The sequence below is a fragment of the Ranitomeya imitator genome, chromosome 1, assembly GCF_032444005.1.
Source record: "Ranitomeya imitator isolate aRanImi1 chromosome 1, aRanImi1.pri, whole genome shotgun sequence".
Classification (NCBI taxonomy): Eukaryota; Metazoa; Chordata; class Amphibia; order Anura; family Dendrobatidae; genus Ranitomeya; species Ranitomeya imitator.
In genome coordinates, this window is record NC_091282.1 from 945,372,387 (window position 1) to 945,396,149 (window position 23,763).

At 40.4% G+C, this 23,763-nt stretch overlaps 1 protein-coding gene across 3 annotated transcripts in view; it reads left to right on the forward strand.

Annotated features, from left to right (window-relative positions):
• The window catches only part of BANK1 (B cell scaffold protein with ankyrin repeats 1), a 1,115,425-nt gene that overhangs the window by 1,051,992 nt on the left and 39,670 nt on the right, over window positions 1-23,763 (forward strand). For all 3 annotated transcript variants that reach the window (XM_069743643.1, XM_069743641.1, XM_069743642.1), the window contains 4 exons: window positions 1,146-1,199; window positions 10,496-10,677; window positions 21,064-21,127; window positions 23,695-23,724. In XM_069743643.1, the coding sequence (XP_069599744.1) occupies window positions 1,146-1,199; window positions 10,496-10,677; window positions 21,064-21,127; window positions 23,695-23,724 (330 nt within the window). The remainder of the gene's footprint in view (window positions 1-1,145; window positions 1,200-10,495; window positions 10,678-21,063; window positions 21,128-23,694; window positions 23,725-23,763) is intronic.

Here is a 23,763-nt window from a genome sequence, read left to right on the forward strand (position 1 = left end):
AAGATCTTGGATTCTCGCCTCTCCAGGCGAAGACTTCAGTACCTGGTCAAGTGGAAGGGCTATGGTCAGGAGGATAATTCCTGGGTGGTCGCCTCTGATGTTCATGCGGCCGATTTAGTTCGTGCCTTTCATGCCGCTCATCCTGATCGCCCTGGTGGTCGTGGTGAGGGTTCGGTGACCCCTCACTAAGGGGGGGGTACTGTTGTGAATTTGCTTTTTGGCTCCCTCTAGTGGTTACTAGTTTTTTGACTCTGGTTTTTCTGTCTTTCCTTTTATCCGCACCTGGGTCGTTAGTTAGGGGCGTTGCTTTATAAGCTCCCTGGACACTCAGTTCTATGCCTGGCAACGTAGTTATCAGAGCTAATCTGCTGTGCTCTTGTCTACTGATCCTGGTCCGGTTATTCAGCTAAGTCATTTACTTTGCTTTTTGCTATTTGTTTTTGGTTTTGTATTTTTGTCCAGCTTGTTCCTAATCTGTATCCTGACTTTTGCTGGAAGCTCTAGGGCGCTGGTGTTCTCCCCCCGGACCGTTAGACGGTTCGGGGGTTCTTGAATTTCCAGTGTGGATTTTTGATAGGGTTTTTTGTTGACCATATAAGTTACCTTTCTATATTCTGCTATTAGTTAGCGGGCCTCTCTGTGCTAAACCTGGTTCATTTCTGTGTTTGTCATTTCCTCTTACCTCAACGTTATTATTTGTGGGGGGCTTCTATCCTGCTTTGGGGTCCCTTTCTCTGGAGGCAAGAGAGGTCTTTGTTTTCCTCTACTAGGGGTATTTAGATTCTCCGGCTGGCGCGAGTCATCTAGGATCAACGTAGGTATGACCCCCGGCTACTTCTAGTGTTGGCGTTAGGAGTAGATATATGGTCAACCCAGTTACCACTGCCCTATGAGCTGGATTTTTGTATCTTGCAGACTTCCACGTTCCTCTGAGACCCTCGCCATTGGGGTCATAACACCCTTAGAGTGGGACGCAAAAAGATGGTGACAAATTCCTATTTCTAAAAGGTTAGGGTAATAGAGGCAGATAGAGTGTCAACAGGCCAAAGTCCATTACACTATATGCACATGTTTCAAGGTATTGGCATGAAATGGCAATTTTTATAAAAACAATATACTTCTAAGATTATAATGTCTTTTTTCAGTATTTCGACAGAAAGAAGAGGAAAAGAAAATATACAGCACTGGTCTATATCAAGGTGAGTTCGACTATTTGTAATCTATTAATAACAAAATGTTATTTTATATTTGATTGAATTAGCTTTTTTGATAATCCCCCTTCCCTGTAAAGTAATACTTTGACTGTTTATTTTATATTTAACATATACAGTAATTACGGAGTTATAATGGGATAAAGGTAAATTATCATTTTCCTTTTATTGTATTCTAATGGCTTAGAATCTCATACAAGTAACTAAACAGTTATACAGTATATATATATATATATATATATATATATATATATATATATATATATATATATATCAGGAAATATCAGATCCAAGTATCTGACCAAAAAAAGTTTGTAAATCGTAGAATCTCCATTGTGCATATAAGGCCAGAGTCACAATAGCGCAATAGCGTATAATATGTACGAGTGCTATGCGAGAAAACATCGCATAGCACTCGGACCAATGTTAATCTACAGTATGGGGAAGCTCACAACACCGTTTTTTTTCTCGGGCGTATCTTACGTGTGAGAGAAATCGCAGCATGCTATTTTATGCCTATATTGGCCGAGTCTTGTGAATGCAAGTCTATGGGTGCGAGAAAAAAATGCACAGCACTCGCAGAGTGCTGTCGTTTTTTTGCACATCGGTATCCTTTGAAAAGCCTGTAATTCATGTGCGGTGTACAGTAAAATCACACTGACAGGTTAGAATAGAAAAGATTGAATAGAAATATACACATAGAATACATAAATATATACATGTCAGTAACACACACATAAAAAAAAATATATATATATATATATATATATATATATATATATATATATATATATATATATATATATACGGTATATATACTGCACACTAAGATAGATAGAAGAAAAGCTGGTAATGCATCAGCCGGCTTCTGGAAAATCACTGCAGGAGCCGACATTTTCGAAGAGATGGATTTCATACAGTAAATACAAATAGAATAGGTAGATATATAGATGTTGGTGACAGACACAATTAGTACAGTGTGTGTGCAAATTCCTGGACATGTATTTAATTATTAAATGCACTGTCATTTTTCCACGGTCCAGAGTTCATCGCAGTTCAGGCTGTGAGGGTGCGCAGCTTCACTGACGTCACCGCTAGTCACTGAAGCTCCTCTCTCAGCAGCTCATTCACCAGTGGTTTTCAGCTGGGATGGTTGCATTTTGGCACAGTCTAGGTTAAAAACTGTATATCCCCCAGATATGGATTATGGCGGACACAATGACAGACAAATATGGGTATATTGTTGGCTTGTTATTTTGCTTTTTTACAGGAGATCGAGGGCTTTGCAGGAATTAGGTGTGGTTGTAAGTATGGTTTAATTAAGAATATTAAAGGAGTCCGTGTCTTTTTTCAATTATTAATAATAATAATAATAATCTTTATTTATATAGCGCCAACATATTCCACAGCGCTTTACAGTTTAACAGTTTCAAACACAACAGTCATAAGTAACAACGTTAACAATACAATAATTAAAGCCAAATAAGACGACCCTGCTCGTGAGAGCTTACAATCTATAATAATTAAAGGATTTTTTACTCGGTGCCTGTGTTTTCTTAACAATTTGACTATAGGGTTAGTAATGACATCTTATCTTAGAGATGCGCCTTTTCTGGAGCGGCTGAGTGCTGATGTTTTTAGCCAGGAGGCAATATCCATGGCCCCTTCCTAGGCTATTAATATCAGCCTGCAGCTGCATAGCCTTTACTGGTTGCTAATTCTAGGGGGACCCCACATAATTTTTTTGGGGACTCCCCTATTGTAATAGATAGTAAAGGCTAAGTATACAGCTGTGAGCTGATATTAATAGCCTGAGAAGCTCCATGGGTATTACCCCCTTCCTAGACTATAAACATCTGGCCCCAGTCTCTGTCTTTCCCTCTGCGAAAATTGCGTGGGGGCCCACGCCCTTTTTTCCGTAAAATAATTTTGTATTAATTAAATTCATGTCCAGTAATTTTCACACACATTGTACTAATTGTATTTGTCACTGACATCTATATATCTACCTATTTTATATGTATTTACTGTATGTAATCCATCTCTTCTATCCTGTCGGCTCCTGCAGTGATTTTACAGAAGCCGTCAGATGTATTACCGGCTTTTCTTCTATCTACCTTTTATGTGCAATATTAATGTATATATATATATATATATATATATATATATATATATATATATATATATGTGTGTTACTGACATGTATATACATATGTATTCTATGTGTATATTACTATTCTATCTACTCTATTCTAATATTCTAACCTGTCACTCTGTGATTATACTGTACGCGGCAGATCATTTGTCGCCTTTTAATCTATCTATATATCTATCTGTCTAATATACCGTATTTTTCGTCGTATAAGATGACTGGGCGTATAAGATGACCCCCAACTTTTCAGGGGTCATCTTATACACCGGATGTTGTCTTATACGGCGTGTGCAGGGAGCGGTCCTGGATGGTTCCCAGGGCCTGAAGGAGAGTCTCCTCTCCTCCAGACCCTGGGAACCATCCGGGACCACTCCCTGCACCATATGCGGCAACCTCAGAGCTCCGCACATGCCGTACTCGGCGTATAAGACAACCCCCGACATTTGAGAAGATTTTCAGGGGTTAAAAAGTCAACTTATACGCTGGAAAATACGGTATATGTGTGTGTTTTGAAGAATATTTCTTTTTAAAATGATATGTAAATGACAGAGAACGTCTGTAGCTCATGCTCATGTTAAAATACAGAGAAATTCTGTGTCTCATGCTCATGTTAAAATCGCATTGCATACGGATGTCATGCGGATACATAGATGCGATGAAATTGCATCATCGCATTGCAAACGGATTACACATGGATAACCATACAGAGAACACTTGTGCGACTCTCAGCCAAGAGAATGGGAACAATTTTTAATACGGTATGTGTGACGCTGACCTAATGCATATTCCCAGTGTAACTGACCACTCGTAAAGGGTGAAAGACAGCTGTCATTTGGAGAACTAGTTCAATGTTGTTATTTTACGTTATTTTATGATAGGTTTCTGTTATGTTAAAATTTGCAGTTTCAATATCTTTAGTGGAAAATGCATTTTTTGCAGTAGCAAGAATTACCTGTTAATCTTTGGGTATAGAGATTTGCACAAGTCCCTGTGTAGTATTTTTGTGACAACTGCTCTTCCCATGAGAACCTAGACATTATTCATTTAAATTTAGAGATATAACATTGCAAATCCAACTGCTAGTCAATGGCAAAAAGTGTCACTTAACATTTTTTATGTGAGATTTTGCCAAGTTTCAAAGGATCTCAGGCAGAAAATACTGAATGTAAAATGTAATAGTTGGCAGCATCAAACTTGGTGTCTTTTCGTGCCCTGATTGTTTCCACATTCAGTGTAGCAGAATGTGACGTGAGTATACTACTCAACAAGTAAAGACTTTGTATTTCAGCTTATACCTCAAGCGATTTTTGGGGGGCTAGTGGCAGTAAAAATTGTACAGACAAAAAACTTCATGTTGTCAGCACACTCTTACAAAAAAATGAATGGCATCCTTATGTAGTCAAAATAACATGAATATGCCCATTTACAGTATTCTGGCTGCAAGTTGTTCTAATACAGTAGTAACGTTTGTGAGTTTTATATCAGAGACAATGACTACAATGATGATGGTGAATCTTGAATACAAAGCACCAATGAATAAAATAAAATAAAATATGAACACTTCCCGAGTGGTCATTACAATGAGACCAGTGAACTTGGTAACAACAGAGGTTCCACCAGAGTCACTTTGTGCCATATGTGACTGTCTACTTTCTACTCTTCCAGGGGGAGTTTCTTTGTCACTTCCTGCTCAAACCACAGAAATTCATAGACCAGCCCCACTCAGTCTGAATTTTGTCCAGCGCCTTTGTGGCAGACAGATACATGGGAGTTATTCCACTTATATGCTAGAATGAACATGTTACTTCGGTCAGAGGCCACAGGCTCAAAAATGCTACCTCAGGTAGACTTGGTGCAAGGCATTCCATCTGACAGATTCCAGAGAAACCCCGACCTTCACTCTTTAACCCCTGTAAAGGGATGTGGTCATGCAATGGGTCAACTTGATTGTTTGCATATAAGGGCTGTAGGAAAGGACAAAATCAGAAGGCAAGCAGCAGGTCAAAATACAAGCCAAGGTCAGACAACAGGATATACAAAATAGCACACAGGAGCAAAGAATCAAAGTGACCAGATCTATCTGATCATACTAATAACTGGCAGCTAGAGACTGCTGGGGATTACATGGAAGGGAACTTCAACCATGACTCCCAGCAGAGAGCTTATTACATACCAGCTCACTGCAGCAAAATATCAGAAGGAATTTGCATAACTGGGCTATGAGCAAAACGTCCAGTTACAGGTGTTCCGTTGACCTCACACCACTCAAAAGCTATCACGGAGCAGAGAAAGACAACATTGGAGGCTGGAATGGAGGTCTATCCTCTTAAGCAATGAGTACTACGTTTGTGTTGGGCAAAAAAATAAGTGGAGATTAGTCTAGAGGCCACATGGGCAAAGTCATAAAAACACCTTCACAAGAAAATGTGAAAGTGTCCCAGAAGCTGTTTTTTAACATGGTAACACAATGCCACATATTCCCCATGCTACTATGAGCAGCCTGACTGAATGAAATATGCTAATTTGACCTGCAGCGTTTCCAGCCTTGCCTCCCATTGAACACATCTGAAGCATTATTGATTAGCAAATGTAAAGGGTGATGCCAGCAGTTCTTGTTCTTAATTTTTGTGCCCAAGTGCATTCAGTGTGGCAGAACATTTCTCAGACCACCCTTAATAACCAAACTGATAGGCATGTAAGTTCTTTTATTTCTGCACATGGCTTTCATTCTTGATACTGTGTAAATCAACATGTTTTGGAAACTTTTTTTCATTATTGCATGTCAGTACCATTTGTAGTGATCCTACAGTACAATTTTCAAAATTCCAATACTTTTTCTTCTTGTTGCTGAAACTTCAATGTTTATAAACACTTTATTAGGAGAAATAGAAAAAAACAGCAATTCCACTGTTTTTTCACGGTTTTAAATTTTGCATAATTCTAGTGATGCAGAATAAAATAATACCCTTATTTTATTATTTTATGGGTCACCCTGATTATAGCAATACCATATTAATGTAGTTTTATTTATTTTTTATGACTTTCACAATAAATACACTGCTGAAAAAAATATTTAATTTTGTGTCACCATAGAGAGCCATGTATTTTTAAAATTTTCTTCTGTTTAAAGGCTTTTTTGTGTGACAAGATGCATTTTTCAGTGATAGCATTTTCTAAACACAATTCTTTTTCATCACTTTTCCTTACAATTTTGGTGTTAGGTGTTGAGTTCCTGCCGCTGCACAGGGGGAATCTTGAACCATGTCCAGTCTCCCATTCTTCTCCAGCTGCAGTGGAACCTGCTCAGCAGAGACGTCAGTCACAGCGCCTGGCTCAGACAGATACTGCATGTTTGGTTACTGCTGCCTTTCCAGGTTCAGCCATTATAACGAGTACTGTTCGGCAGCGAGCAGGCGCTCCTGGGACTAAGTCCTGCTTTTCTCCTTCTGAGCATGCCCAAGGGAAGACCTGTCATTGGATTTCGGGGGTCACATGCTCAGGTCCTGTAGCAGCTCCTATTGGTCCACTAGGAAGGTCCTGGAGAGCTACAACTATAAAAGGTTCACATGGCCACACGGCGCTAGTATCATTTGTGTTTGGCTGTTGCCAGTGGATACACTATCACTCAGTTTATATGTGGTGTGAGTCTGTTTAGCTTTGGGGCTGTACACTCAGGCAGGCAGCTAGCGTTAGTGGGGGCAATTAGCCTTGGTTTAGCATCTGGTTCCTTCATATGTGCGGTTAGCACAGAAGAGTTCCAGAGCAAGCACAACCCTAGTTAGGGTATTAGTTTAATTTATATTTCACACGGGGTGAAGTTTAACCCACGTGTGAGCTCAGTGTCCATCCACCATTACTTTGCAGCAGGTATCTCTGCACGGTGGACCCCAGGCTGCGAACGCACCTCGTATCAATCTCTCTATTACTTGGTGCATTCCACTAGCCCTAACAGTTTGAGAAGTGAAATATACAAAAAAAACAGAAATTCTTTTTATTCAGTTTTTTAAACACTGCTCATTGTTTAATATTCATTTTAATTTAAATATTATTTTATTTCTGCAAGTCAATGAAATAGTGACAATGCACAATTTATGTAGGCTTTTCTGTGTTTAACTAATTTTACACACAAAAAAGTTCATAAAAATTATTCTAGAGGGGTGTCGCCGTATTTTGAGAACTATGATTTTTTTATTTTTTCATAGACAAAAATATATGAGTGCCTATCTTTTGCAGACTAAGCTGTATTTTTCTCTGGTGATATTTTTGATCACATATGACTTTTTGATAACTTTTTATTTCATTTTTTTGTGAGGTTGAATGAGCAAAAAACAGCAATTCTGGCATAATTTTCTTTTCTCTTTTTTTTCTTACACCATTCGTTGGGAAGATAAATAATGACTTTATTTTATAGTATGTATTGAAACAAATTTGGTGATGCCAAGCTCACTCAATTTTTTTAAGGCTAGCTTTTTTGCACAAGAAAATCACTTTTCAATGACAAAAAATGTTGCATGGTATCCTGAGAGCCATAACTTTTTCATTTTTTTGTTTACAGTGCTCTAGTGCTCTATGAGGAATTGTTTGGTTGTTTTTTTTTGCATAACAACCTGTAGTTTTTATTGATACCCTTTGTGAATACTTACAACTTTATGATAAATTTTTCTTTCATCCTTTGAGAGATGGAATGAATAAAGACAGCAATTCCAGCAGTGTTTTCTCTTTTTCTTTGCATCGTTCACTGTGAAAAATAAATAATGTCAATGTTACAGTACGCTAATTTTCTTAAAACTATTTTTTCATTGGGAAATTATTTTTCTGACAATATCCCATACACTTTGCTCACCTTTTAGTAAACGTTCTTATTCCTGTTTTGTCAAGTATTTTAGGCTGAGTTGTAAGCCACAAATGCACTTCGACTCTTTATTAGAAGTGAATATTTGTCCTCGTAGGGCTTCTTTCAGGGGACATAATCCATTGTCACGTGTCTATCCAACAGAACCAGTTCAGTCACATGCTCAAAGCTGCCACAAGTCATGGCTTACTCTTGTGCAATCTTTGAACTTCTCTATCAACTGATGTACATTTCTGGTGACAAAACCCCTCCTCCATACTGTCCACAAAGCCTTTGATATATATTGGCACTAGACACCTTCAGACCACAAAAACATACAGAAAGCACTGTGCAACCAACAGACGTTTTAACATAACCAAAGTGCTGAAACTTTTTGACTCACCCTCATAATGATTTGTGGCTTGGGAAATGTATTGGAGTCATAAAGAAGTGGATGTTTCAATGGATTATTGGAAGTAGATCTATTCATAACAGAAACAGTAGTTGATTATTCTTAAAAATTGGAAAACTTTGACGTTAGTAATGCATTAGAGCAGATGCGTGAAACATCATTGCAGTTAAATGGAAAGTTGTCATGCCAGGTATGGTTATTAACATCCAACTATTTTAACTTAAACTATGTTTAACCTATATATAGAAATTCTAAGAAAAATAACCGGTAACCTGGATATTAAAATTAAAGGACTTCATGGCAATTTAATACAACTCATCATTGTTTATAACCTTCTGTGACTCATGGCACAATCTCGTGAAGAGATAAATGCCAAAATCTATGTGACCTCCTTTAATTACCAGTCATTAGCCATAATAGCTCTCCATCTGTAGCTATATAATTGTACCTCTTAGGTATTAGAACCGCTTATGATATGTTTGCTCTCTCTATACATAATGTCACACGCTAATGTATTTTGCCTATTCACCATATTGACATTTCAAAAATAACTGCCATATCTAATTCTTTGAGTTTTAATCTTTATTTTTTAAGCTTGAAGTGAGAAAACTGGGGGACAATAATTAAGACCTTGATTAAAGTTTGCACAAGCATTATCACCTAGTTTTTCCAGTTACAGATGTAGCAAAATTTATAACAATTGTAAAACACCGTCCTGGAAATTTGTCACATTTCAAGGGAGCTTGTCACTTTCGAAATGCATTTTAAATGAGTTACACGCTGAAAAATGGGACTTAGCCAGTATATCAATCATAATATCATTTTACGTGTTATTGGTACAATACGTGAGAAAATAACTTTTAATTTCTATGCAACTAAAGAGGTTTTGGCACACCCTTGATGAGGCCAAGAGTTTAGGACATTGTTACTCTCCCTCCTTTGCCCATTGGGGGTCTTCCATCTCTTCAAATTGACAGTGCTCGCTTCCCAGAATGCGGCTGCACATGCACGCAATGGCAGGATGTGTTCTCCTCTCTGTCTTCTTCCAGCTGATAGTGCTCGCAACACCAATAAACCTGTAAGAGTGGCTTCAGAGAAGAGGAGAGGGCAGAGAACAAATATGTGCAGCTCCTGAGTTTGCTCCATCCCTGAATAGATTATCCCCACTGACTCCAATTAAAATACACTATTTTCATTGGTGGCAGTGACAATAATCACTTGTTTGGTGATGAAGTGAACTGAGGAGTTTCATGTATTTGCTTTCTACCCTCACCTATTTTTTTAGGGTGCCGTCTCACAGTGGCACTTTGGTCGCTACGACGGCACGATCCGTGACGCTCCAGCATTACACCATTATCGCTCCAGAGTCGTAGTCTGCGGTCACACTTCGCAATGCACGACGCTGGAGCGATAACTTCATGACGTGTTTGCGATGTAGAAGCTGTTGGTTACTATGCGCACATCGTATACTATATCGTGCACACCTTTGTTACACGATGCGATCATGCCGCCACAGCGGGACACTTGACGACGAAAGAAAGTTTCAAACGATCTGCTACGACGTACGATTCTCAGCGGGGTCCCTGATCGCAGGAGCGTGTCAGACACAGCGAGATCGTAATGATATCGCTGGAACGTCATGAGTCGTGCCGTCGTAGCGATCAAAATGCCATTGTGTGACGGTACCCTTAAGCCGCTCACTACCCTTCAAGTTGTAGCAAACGGCATGAGCAATACGGAGACAGGTAGGAGAATGCTTCTAGTGACTGTGTGCCAGCCAGAGGCAGTATAAAAAAAACTTGATAAATTGCCTCTCGTGTTGCTATTACTTTCTACATTAAAAGATTGCATATTGCATATTCATTAACTTAATATTTTATGAATTGCAGAGAAAATGCAGTTGGCTAAACATGAACCTCAGATTCCAGCTCAGCAATATGCACTTACTGGGCAGGATGAGCTCATATTACTACAAGAAAAGGTGAAAATGGGAATTATCAGTGTGGATGAGGCTCTTAAAAAATTTCAACAGTGGCAAAATGAAAAGAGTGGATTAGATCTTCTTCAACAGGTAAGCAAGAAGCTAAAGGAAAACTGCCAGTAGGAGCAACCCTCTTAAGCCGTCTATAAAGGTATGTAAGTCATAGGAAGCTGAATTAAATGATACCTTGATACCTGCGATCCGAGGTCTTATTCCAGAGAAATCCACATTTTTCTTATATGTAAATGACATGTTCAGGACGATGGACCAAACATTGATTTGCATGAGAATTTGCCTCCAGAGCTTATATTAAATAAAAGGGGGCATTACCAGTGTGATATGTAATGGCCGCTCTCTGCTTTTCTGATCTCACTGGTTCCACTCAATACTTCAGCTTCCATCTCACAGGTCACCACCAGTGTTACTACATAGCAGAGCTCTGATAGCTGCAGCTGCTAACACGTTTGCTATGAGATTATGAGACAAAGTTTAGTTCTACTGTATTGTGCTAATTACATGACTAACACTGATAATGTCGCTTTCACTTAAAATAATCTCTGGAGGCAGATTTTCATGGAGATCAGTGTCTGGACCATAGATCTTAACAGCTCATTTACATATAAGAAATACATGAACTTCTCTAGAAGAGACTTCTGATTGAAAATATCAAGGTATCATTTTATTCAGTTTCCTATGACCTACATGCCCATATAGATTGCTTAGGAATGTTGATCCTACTGACAGATTCCCTTTAAAGAAAATCTATCAGAAAAAAATAACCTATTGTTTAAATCAGCTTTTAATGTTAGATGCATTTCATTTAAATGTTTGCAAACATTAATCTTGAAATCTTCACAGAGGTCATTGGGGTTACTATAGACATATTTCTCATGCTTTCAGGAGGAGTTTTCTGCAAGTCTTCTCAGGATTACAATGACAGACCTTTATAAACAGCTGATAGCACAGGATTCACTAATCACAATAGGTCATGTCACAGCTCCCCCTGCTCCCTTTATCTTCACAAAGACTTTTTGTACATGCTCATTAGCTAAAAGTGTTGAGCGATACCTTCCGATATTCGGAAATGTCGGTATCGGATTGGATCGGCCGATAGCCAAAAAATATCGGCTATCGCCGATACCGATACCCGATACCAATGCAAGTCAATGGGACACAAATATCAGATTGAAAATAAGCCCTTTCTGTCCTTGTACATCCTGTTCCGGAGTGGGGAAGAGTGTGGGTGGTGCGTGGACGGAGACTGCGTGACTGTGTGGACCGTGGGGGGTCTGTTCGGGCCTGCCGGGGGTCTGTACGGGCCTCTCGGGGGTCTGTGTGGCCGGCCGGGGTCTGTGCGGCCTGCCGGGAGTCTTTGCGGCTTGCCAGGGGTCTGTGCGGGCCTCTCGGGGGGTCTGTGCAGCCTGCCGGGGGTATGTGCGGCCAGCCGGGGGTCTGTACGGGCCTCTCTGGGGTCTGTGCGGCCTGCTGGGGGTCTGTGCGGCCTGCCAGGGGTCTGTACAGGCCTCTCTGGGGTCTGTGCAGCCTGCCGTGGGTCTGTGCGGCCTGACAGGGGTCTGTACGGGCCTCTCTGGGGTCTGTGCGGCCTGCCGGGGGTCTGTGCGGGTGTGCAGGCATCGTCTGATGGGACTACGAGTCCCATCGGGCTATGCCTGCTACAATGGCAGTGATTGACACATTAGCCAATGATGCGACAGTAGTAGTCCCATCATTTGGCTAATGTGTTGAATGTAAAAAAAACAAAAAACATGCATGCTACATACATACTACATACATACATACAACATACTGTACATACATACAACATACTACATACACACTACATACATACAACATACATACAACATACTACATACATCCATACAACATACATACAACATACATGCATACTACATACATACATACTACATACATAGTACATACATACTACATACATACATACAACATACATACAACATACTACATACATACTACATGCATGCATACATACATACTACAAACATACATATGATATATAGTATAATAAAATATTTATACATCTTTTACATGTTTTGGTATCTATGCTCCCTCTTTCACTAGTGTCATATATTCTAAATTAGGAGTGATATACCTCTATATATAGATATTTTGTTCTATGTTTGGGAGAGCTCTAGGTATCGAACATGCTCCTGGCCAGTTATACTGCTACATGCTTATCGATTATTGTATTTGCTTATACATACATGCATACTACATACATACTACATACAATACATTCATACATTACATACAATACATACATATTCTACTATATTCATAGCCTAGAGAGGGGCCATGGATATTGCCCCCCCGGCTACAAATACCAGTCCGCAGCCACCCCAGAAATGGCGCATCTGTAAGATGCACTAATTCTGGCACTTAGCCCCTCTCTTCCCACTCCCGTGTAGCGGTGGGATATGGGGTAATAAGGGGTTAATGTCACCATGCTATTGTAAGGTGACATTAAGCCGGGTTAATAACGGAGAGGCGTCAATAAGACGCCTATCCATTATTAATCCAATACTAGTAAAGGGTTAATAAAACACACACACATTAGAAAAAAATATTTTAATATTCTTCATTTAACCATACTTACCATACTTCAGCGCCTGCAAAAAACGTAAAATAATTAACCGTATGCTACCTGTCCGCCATAGTCCAATTAATAACGAGTGTCCCACGACGATATCCCCTATAGAACAGTGACATTGGGTGATGTCACTGCTCTATAGGACCTTCAGTGACACACTGACAGGAGACAATGGCTCCTGCAGTGCATCACTGAGAGGTTACTAGAGTTCAAAGTCTCACTTTATGGCAATTGCTGCGTGGGAAAATTTCTCACACAGCAATGCCAAAACTAGGGACTATTTTTTTTACTGTGGCGGAGGATTACAATTCGGAAGGATACCTTCTTCCCGTCATTGTGTTCCTGGGGCCCCTGGAGAGTGGTCGCATCAGCTGATGCTGCCGTTCTCCACGGGAGATCGTTGTGGGACACTCGTGGATTTCTGTGGATCAGGGAGTATATTGGTTGTTTGTTATTTTAATCTTTTTTACAGATGACACTGGCTTCGGGGATCAAAAATGTATTGTATGTAATGTATGAATGTATTGTATGTAGTATCTATGTAGTATGTATGTAGTATGCATGTATGTAGTATGTATGTAGTACGTATGTATGTAGTATGTATGTATTATGTATTTAGTATGTATGTATGTAGTATGTATGTAGTATGTATGTATGTAGTATGTAGTATGCAGCATGCACGTAGTATGTATGTAGTATGTATGTAGTATGTAGCATGTACAGTATGTAGTATGTATGCAGTATGTAGTATGTATGTATGTTGTATGTATGTAGTATGTATGTAGCATGTTGTATGTGTGTAGTATGTTGTATGTATGTAGTATGTATGTAGTATGTTGTATGTATATAGTATGTATGTAGTATGTAGTATGTATGTAGCATGATGTATGTGTGTAGTATGTTGTATGTATGAAGTATGTATGTTGTATGTATGTAGTATGTTGTATGTATGTAGAATGTATGCAGTTTGTAGTATGTATGTAGTATGTATGTAGTATGTATGTAGTATGTTGTATGTATGTATGTTGTTTGTATGTTGTATGTATGTTGTATGTATGTAGTATGTATGTTGTATGCATGTAGGATGTATGATGTATGTATGTAGTATGTTGTATGTATGTTGTATGTAGTATGTAGTATTCTTTTTTCACATTTAACACATTAGCCGGATGATGGGACTACTACTGTCCCATTATTGGGTTATGTGTCTATCACTGCCATTGTAGCAGGCATTGCCCGATGGGACCATCGGACGATGCCTGCACACCCGCACAGACCCCCAGCAGGCTGCACAGACCCCAGAGAGGCCTGTACAGACCCCCAGCATGCCACACAGACCCCCGTCAGGCCATAAACACCCCAGAGAGGCCCGTACAGACCCCTGGCAGGCCACACAGACCCCTGGCAGGCCGCACAGAATCCCCGAGAGGCCCGTACAGACCCCCGGCAGGCCAAACAGACCCCAGAGAGGCCTGTACAGACCCCCGGCAGGTCGCACAGACCCCCAAGAGGCCCATACAGACCCCCGGCAGGCCGCACAGACCCCCAGCCGGCCACACAGTATCCCGGCAGTCCCCCACAGACCCCCTCACGGTCACGCACAGACCCCACCTGCACACACAGATGCAGTCTCCGCCCACGCACCACCCACACTCCATTATAGTGCATCATTGCACTATAGGAGCTTCCGATTCCGGTATCCGATATCTTAAAAATATCGGAACTCACTATCGGAAATCCGATATAGCGAATATCGGCCGATACCCGATATTTGCAGTATCGGAATGCTCAACACTATTAGATACTTCAATACAAAAAAATATGGTCAAGCTCTTTTCATTGTGGCTATGTAAATGTGTTGAAACAGACAGAAGTTAGATAATTCCGTGTTCAAGTCTCTTGCACCATTGATAAATTCTGTGTCGTTCAGTAGGGCCTCCCACTAGGTCCAAAAACAGTATAATACATTTTAGACATATATGGCCTTTCTTGATAATAAAAATACAGCTATGAATTTAGAAGTTAGAGTAAACAAAAAGTCTAAATAGTCAATGTATAAATTGCAAGATAACTATTTTGTTTTTATTTTTAATATGGATTGTGATATAAAAAAACATTGTCAAAATTAGAGATGGGCAAATCTGAACAGTAAAGTTATTTGGGCACGGACCCCAAACACAGATTTCTCTAGAATGTCCATGTTACTGTTCGGGTTCGACAGACCAAACATCGAGTGTTTCCCATGCTGCAGTTCCCTGTGTGAGCCAGCAGCTGTGACCGGCAGTAGAAAGAATAACTATGATCACACATGTCGGCTGATGAGAGAGTACTACTCCCATCAGCCTACGCCTGCTGTCCCTAATAAGAGTGCGAACATTTTTTAAAATGACATAAGGTCTCTACTATTTTTAATAACCAGGGCAGGCAAACTGACAGCTGAGAGATGTAACCCTCAGTTGTCAGCTTTATCATGGATGGTTATCAAGAATAGAAAGGTCCTCACGCTGTTTTTTTTATGAAAATAAATAATTGCAAAAAACAGCATAGGGTCCCCACTATTTTTGACAAATAGCCAAGCTAAAGCAGACAAATGGGAGCTGGTTATTATCAGGCTGGTAAGGGGCCATGGTTATTGGCCCCCCGGTCGGTCTAAAAATAGGTGCATCTATTAGATGTGCTAATTCTGGCACTTTGTCCAGCTCTTCTCACTTGCCCTGGTGAGGTGTCAAGTGGGGTAATGGTTGTGGGGTTGATGTCAGCTGTTCTATGGCTGCTGACATCAAGCCTATAGGTTAGTAATGGAGAGACGTCTATAAGACGCGCTTATTATTAACCCCATAGTTAGATTGTAAAAAAGACACAGCCAAAATATAATCCTTTAATTGAAAGAAAGACACAGACTCTTTTATTTGAAATAAAAATGAAAAGCACTGTTATACTCACCTTACGCCTAATCCACCGATGCCCATCTCGCCAGTAAAAAACAGAAAATAATAAACAACCATATCTCTCACCTGTCCCTGATCTGAAGATAATCCTGTGATGTGTATGTCCCCTGGAAAAGAAGAAAAATAATAAACAACCATATCCCTAACCTGTCCGAAGTAAAGATTAGCAATACTGTCCTACTCCGTAATCCATCTTTGCAATATCTGGTTTACAACCTAAACAGTGGCATGATACAATCATGCAGGCTGAAAACCAGGACATAATGAGGTGCTGCAAGTGCAGATTCAGTGACAAGCGGTGACCTCATAGAGGTAACCACCGGTCACTTAAGGTGCATTCCCAGGTTCACTTCACTGTGAGCTGGGACAATGAACTGAAGTGACCTCAACGAGATTACCACTAGCATTGTGAGAATTTTCTAATGATATTCATGGTGATCTCATTGAGGTCACCGCAGTTAGTCGCCTCAGCTCACAGTTAAGTAGCAAGTTGGAACGCACTTTCAGTGACCGGCAGTTACCTCTATGACTTCACCGCTCGTCTCTGAAGTTGCGCTCGCAGCACTTCATTGTGTCCTGGTTTTCAGCCTGGATGGTCACATCATGCATCACATCAGATTGTAAACAAGATATCGCAGAGATGGATAACAGTGTGGGACAGTACTGCTAATCATCACTTTGGACAGGTGAGGGATATGGTTGTTTATTATTTTTGTTTTTTTTAACAAGGGACAAGGGCTTCAAAGGATTAGGCATAAGGCAAGTATAATGGTTGTTTATTCTTTTCTAACTTTTACAGGCTACAAGGGCTTCAATGGCATAGGTGTAAGATGAGTATAACTTTGTTTTTTATTTTAAATGTGCAAAACAGGTTGTTGATTTTTATTTCAAATAAAGGACTTTATTCATACTGTGTGTTTATTTCCAAACTTACTATGGGGATAGTAATGAGAGTGTCTTATAGATGCCTCTCCTTTGCTAACTCCTGACATTTATGGGGTGGCTGAGGGCTAATGTTCTTAGCCTGGGAGGAGAACCATTTTCCCTGGCCCCTTCCTTGGCTATTAATATCAGTCCAAAGCTGTCTGTTTAGCTTTTGCTGGTTTAAAACTATATGGAGACCCTACATCATTTTTTTCCCTGGGTCCCCCCAGAAAATAACCAGTAAAGGCTAGCCAAACAGCTGTGAGCTGATATTAATAGCCTGGGAACCTTTAGAGGTATTGCCCTCCTTCCCAAAATATTAACATCAGCCCTCAGCCGTCGGCTTTCCCTCTGCTGCTTATGAAAATTACGGGGGACCCCAAGCATTTTTTTATTATTTTATTAAAAAAGGGATTTAAAAAAAATATCCTTGGTCCCTTACCAGCCTGAGACTATCAGTTCCAAGCTTAACGTCTACCAGTGGAAAGCCCAACATATGATCACAGAGTGATCCCTTCAGCTATAAACATATAGACCAATAGAGAGCAAAAGAAGGTACAAATATGTTACCAATATATAAATTTATTAAATAACCATGTACTGTATCAAATACATAAACATCAATTGACAAAAACTATGAAATACAAAAACAATACCATGACAATACCCTATACCGAGGGGTGAAATAGGATCGGCTGTGTATCATGAAAAAACCGATGGGGCCAAATAACCACCCATGATATGAAGCGCCACGACTGGGGGTAGAGCGGATTAACAGGAAGATAAAGTCACATCAACTAAGGACTATATAGTGTTATTAATAAATATCACAACACATTAAATGCATGTCTATTACCTAGAACCCATATATAATATAGTGCATGAAAAGATATCAATATCCATGATAGACAAATGTGGGTAATAGTAACAACCGTCAATCATGTAACACATGCATTAAATAGTGCCAGGGTCCCTAGGAGATGCTCGCCCTAAGATATAAGCAAAGCTGATGACTGGTGATAGAGTAAAAGCAGTGCCTCCCAAGTAATTCTCCAATATAACGGTAGAGAACACCACAAGAAGCTCATCGTATACCTGTAATCATGGTGTGGCCTGGATGGTGGTCCCATAGCGCACCTCTCAGTTCCAAGCTGTCTGCTATAGCTTGGCTAGTTGTCAAAAATGGGGGGACCCCAAGCCATTTTTTTTACATTATTTATTTAAATAATTTTAAAAAACAGTGTGTGGACTCTTCTATTCTTGATAACCAGCCATGATAAAGCTGACAGCTGTCATTTTTACTTGCACTGGTTATCAAAAATAGAAGAGATCCCACATCCTTTTATTTATTTATAGCATAGGCAACGGCTGATGAATACTCCCAACTGGAGCACCTGCTCTCACTGTTTTCAGCGACAGCAGACGTAGGCTGATGGGATTAGTACTCTCTCATCAGCCAATGCCTGTGACCGGAAGTAACCGTTATACTGCCAATCACAGCTGCTGGCTCACGCTGTCGAGTTACAGCGTGGGAACCGCAGGTCTCTGGCTGTAATGATCTTACCACCGATCAGAGTGTGTGTTTGGCACACTGTCATGCAGATTACAACTTGGCAAGCAATGGACACTCAGGCCCCCCATTCATCTGAATGGGTCTGGGATCAGATTCAGATACCGTTTGGGTACCCCAAACAAACTTTTTTTTAGATGCTCGGCCGAACCCGCCAGACCTGAACATCCACAGGATTGCACATCACTAGTGTTGAGCATTCCGATACCGCAAGTATCGGGTATCGGCCGATACTTGCGGTATCGGAATTCCGATACCGAGATCCGATATTTTTGTGATATCGGGTATCGGTATCGGAAGTGTAAAATAAAGAATTAAAATAAAAAATATTGTTATATTCACCTCTCCGGCGGCCCCTGGACATCAGCGGGAGGATCCGGCGTCCGGGACGGCTTCTTTCTTCAAAATGCGCGCCTTTAGGACCTGTGGTATGACGTCCCGGCTTCTGATTGGTCGCGTGCCGCCCATGTGACCGCCACGCGACCAATCAGAAGCCGCGACGTCATTCCTCAGCTAAAGTCCTAGAATGAGCGCCTTCTAGGACCTGAGGAATGACGTCGCGGCTTCTGATTGGTCGCGTGGCGGTCACATGGGCGGCACGCGACCAATCAGAAGCCGGGACGTCATTCCACAGGTCCTGAAGGCGCGCATTTTGAAGAAAGAAGCCGTGCCGGACGCCGGATCCTCCCGCTGATGTCCAGGGGCCGCCGGAGAGGTGAATATAACAATATTTTTTATTTTAATTCTTTATTTTACACTTTAATATGGATCCCAGGGCCTGAAGGAGAGTTTTCTCTCCTTCAGACCCTGGGATCCATGAGGATACATTCCGATACTTGATGTCCCATTGACTTGTATTGGTATCGGATATCGGTATCGGCGATATCCGATATTTTTCGGGTATCGGCCGATACTATCCGATACCGATACTTTCAAGTATCGGACGGTATCGCTCAACACTACACATCACTAGACAAAATTTTTAAAAATATACATTTCACGTGTCATTTTCTGATTATAATTTCACATTGAAGTGTGAATTCACATTTCAAATCTTTTAACCCCTTCATGACCGGGGGATTTTTCGTTTTTCCGTGTTCGTTTTTCGCTCCCCTCCTTCCCAGAGCCATAACTTTTTTATTTTTCCGTCAATTTGGCCATGTGAGGGCTTATTTTTTGCGGGACGAGTTGTACTTTTGAACGACATCATTGGTTTTAGCATGTCGTGTACTAGAAAACGGGAAAAAAATTCCAAGTGCGGTGAAATTGCAAAAAAAGTGCAATCCCACATTGGTTTTTTGTTTGGCTTTTTTGCTAGGTTCACTAAATGCTAAAAATGACCTGCCATTATGATTCTCCAGGTCATTACGAGTTCATAGACACCAAACATGACTAGGTTATTTTTTATCTAAGTGGTGAAAAAAAATTCCAAACTTTGCTAAAAAAAAAAAAAAAATTGCGCCATTTTCCGATACTCGTAGCGTCTCCATTTTTCGTGATCTGGGGTCGGTTGAGGGCTTATTTTTTGCGTGCCGAGATGACGTTTTTAATTATAGCATTTCGGTGCAGATACGTTCTTTTGATCGCCCGTTATTGCATTTTAATGCAATGTCGCGGCGACCAAAAAAACGGTGATTTAAACTTTTATGTTTTTTTTATTTTTTTCACATTTTTTTAAACTTTTTTTTTTAACTTTTGCCATGCTTCAATAGCCTCCATGGGAGGCTAGAAGCAGGCACAGCACGATCGGCTCTGCTACATAGCAGCGATCTGCTGATCGCTGCTATGTAGCAGAATTGCACGTGTGCTGTGAGCGCCGACCACAGGGTGGCGCTCACAGCGACGGGCAATCAGTAACCATAGAGGTCTCAATGACCTCTATGGCTACAATGGAGAAACATCGCCGACCCCCGGACATGTGACGGGGGTCGGCGATGACGTCATTTCCGGCTGCCCGGCCGGAAGCGGTAGTTAAATGCCGCTGTCTGCGTTTGTTTGACAGCGGCATTTAACTAGTTAATAGGTGCGGGCAGATCGCGATTCTGCCCGTGCCTATTATGGGCACATGTCAGCTGTTCAAAACAGCTGACATGTCCCGGCTTTGGTGCGGGCTCACCGCGGAGCCCTGCATCAAAGCAGGGGAGCCGGCATCGGACGGTATAGTACGTCCGATGCCGGTAAGGGGTTAACATGACAATGACACTTTTTCTCGCTTCAATTTTAGTTTGCTCCTATTTGTCCATTCTATAAAACTGAACTAGCTGAACTACTTGAACAAGACATTCAGTGATGCTTTTATTATACTTTCAAGTTAATGTACTGTGCATTATGTGTTACATTTCATTCACATTCATACCCTGGAGACAAAATATATGCTAAACTGAACTTGTTTTTTAAAATCCAAATAGAAAAAGCTGCAGCAGTTGCGTGATAATATTATTGGAGACAAAACAGATGATGAAAGAGTTTATGGTAAGCTGAAAACATTATATAAAAAAATCCTCTTTGAAATTTTACAAAGGTTTTACAAATTATAATAATATTAGTACATAATAGTGCATGTAAATAACATAGGGTACTTAGTTAATACTATTTTGATTTAAAAAAAAAAAAAAGCATAAAAGCCATCCCACCATCATGGTGTACCCATTGGCTCAGTCCTAATCTGTTTCTAGTATTAAAATCCTACCATTTGTCAAATGACGTCACTGTAAAAAAGGGCAGAGCAGGACAAGGCTAGACTGAGACACCCTTCTATGGGAAGCGGTAACAGCATAACCAAAAAACTGAGCAATCACACTGTGGCTATATCATAGACAAAACCCAAGAAAAAAAAGAGCTTATACCCTACAACAAGTAAATCAATAAACGGTAATAGTAAATCTATATAACATAGGCTACTTAGCTAACACTATTTCTATTAAAAAAAAATCATAAAAACCATTTCACCAATGTCATGGTGTACCCATCTTAAATAGTGTTTAATAGTGTTTTATTACATGACACGTTCCCTTCCTGATCCTGGTATCATATTAATTAACATATCTATCAAATGTTACCAGGCTCAATATGTATTTGCTAATACTTTAAATGCACTATTCAAATACGTCACTTGATTAAAGTCAGAAATCGTTGCAAACATTTTTACTTAATGATTTTCTGTCTTTAGAAGAATATGAAAACTGTAAGTTGTATCAGGAAAAATGTAATGTGACACAGTTATTTCTCTATCTCTATTATGGGGGATACAAGAGCTTTTCTTCATGTTATCATCCCTGTGACCTATTAGACAGGTTTTCTTTACGGGGATCATTTTTTAATCTCTAAAAAAACATTTGATCAACCACCTCTGAATTAAATGTTTAGTTCTGGTAATGTTATGATAATATGTGAATTTAAACCTATGCATAAATTATGTGGTAAGTATAGACTTTTTTTGCATTTTACTCAAATGTACATTTTTGTGTAAGCTTACATTTTGATAACAGAAAAAATATCATCATTCTCGGACTGGCCCATGGCAGAACAGGTGAATTCCCAGGTGGGCCCCTTACCCCCTTATATGGGCAGTAGTCGGCACAATAAACCTGTTGCACTATGTACAGATAGAAGCAGCATCTCATCATTCATTTAACAAATTTAACCAATGTAGTATTATATAAATTTTTGAATTAGAATAATATAGTAATTGCATGCAGCAGAACAATGGGTCCACATAGTCGATTTTACTGGTAGACCCTTGGCATTCCAGTCCGACATTGAATATTAAAATATATAAATAGTTATATAGACATTGTTGCATAAGTCTTATATGAGGAATTGAAGGTAACATCTGTTAGGGCTGGCGGAACACACCGAATAAATATAAAGATAGTAATAAGGTGCCCACCGTGCAGAGATAGAACCTGCTGCTAGGTAATGGCGGTATTACCATATACCGCCTATATGGCGGTACTATGCCAGAATAAACACAGGTTCCATCACCTGGTATGAACTGATGTGAACTCTGTTGGTGAAGCAAAGAGTCGCAGAGAAACAAAGGAAACGCTTGGTTGCAGTCACAGAGTGCAGCAGTTGGACACTAGTGGTATCCCTGAAATTCACCCCCACTATGCTGGTGATTGATCTTGCTCTGACCCTCAGTCACTTTTGAGCCCGTGCCTGAGGACGCCCTGAGTCAGATGCTGAGATCAAGCAGGAGTTTTCCCCTACACTGACTGGTTGTCAGGACTAATTAAAGATTTATGGCACAGAGAGCGTACAGCGCCGCACTGTCAGACGCCACTAAAAACCCTAACTAGGGCTAGGAAAGCGCACTAGTAGTGCACGGCGCCGCACTGGCAGTCGCTGCAAATTGACGCAGTAAACTCATGCCTGGTACTGGATGGCACAATCTGGAGCTATGTAGCTCAATCACTCAAGTACATTCAACAACACTAGGAACGGGTATGATTCAGAGCTTTCACCATATTCAGGCATACATACACACACACATGATTACAGATTTATACTAGTGCATGGCCAAGAGGCCATTCCAGCCTCTTATAGATATAGCCTTCTAGGACCTTCCTAGTGGTCCAATCGGAACCGCTACAGGACCTGAGCATGTGACGTTCGACCTCCAATGAGAGGTCGTCCCATGGGCATGCTAAGTAGATGAAAAGCAGGACTTAGTCCCTGGAAAGTCTGCTCGCCGCTGATCAATGCTGGTTATGGTTACAAAGGCTGAATCTGGGGCGGCAGCTGTAACCAGCCGCACAGTATCAGCTTGAGCTAGAGGCTTGGACTAATGACTCTGCTGAGCAGACTCCACTGCGGCTGGGGAAGAATGGGTGACCACAGAGGACATGGTTCGAGATTCCCCCTGTGCAGCGGCGGGAACTAACAACATCTACATATCATAAAGCAACGTCATAATCCTAAAGAAAAGTATACACATAAAAAGGATTGACAACTAGAAGAGTGTACTTTATCCAGGAAGTGTTTATAATTTAATCAGCTTATTGTTAAATGTATTAATCTGCATTTTATTTCAACAGATAAGATTACTATTGTCCATCAACCAAGTGGTAAGTCTAGTAATAATATAAAGAATACTGAGAATAAAG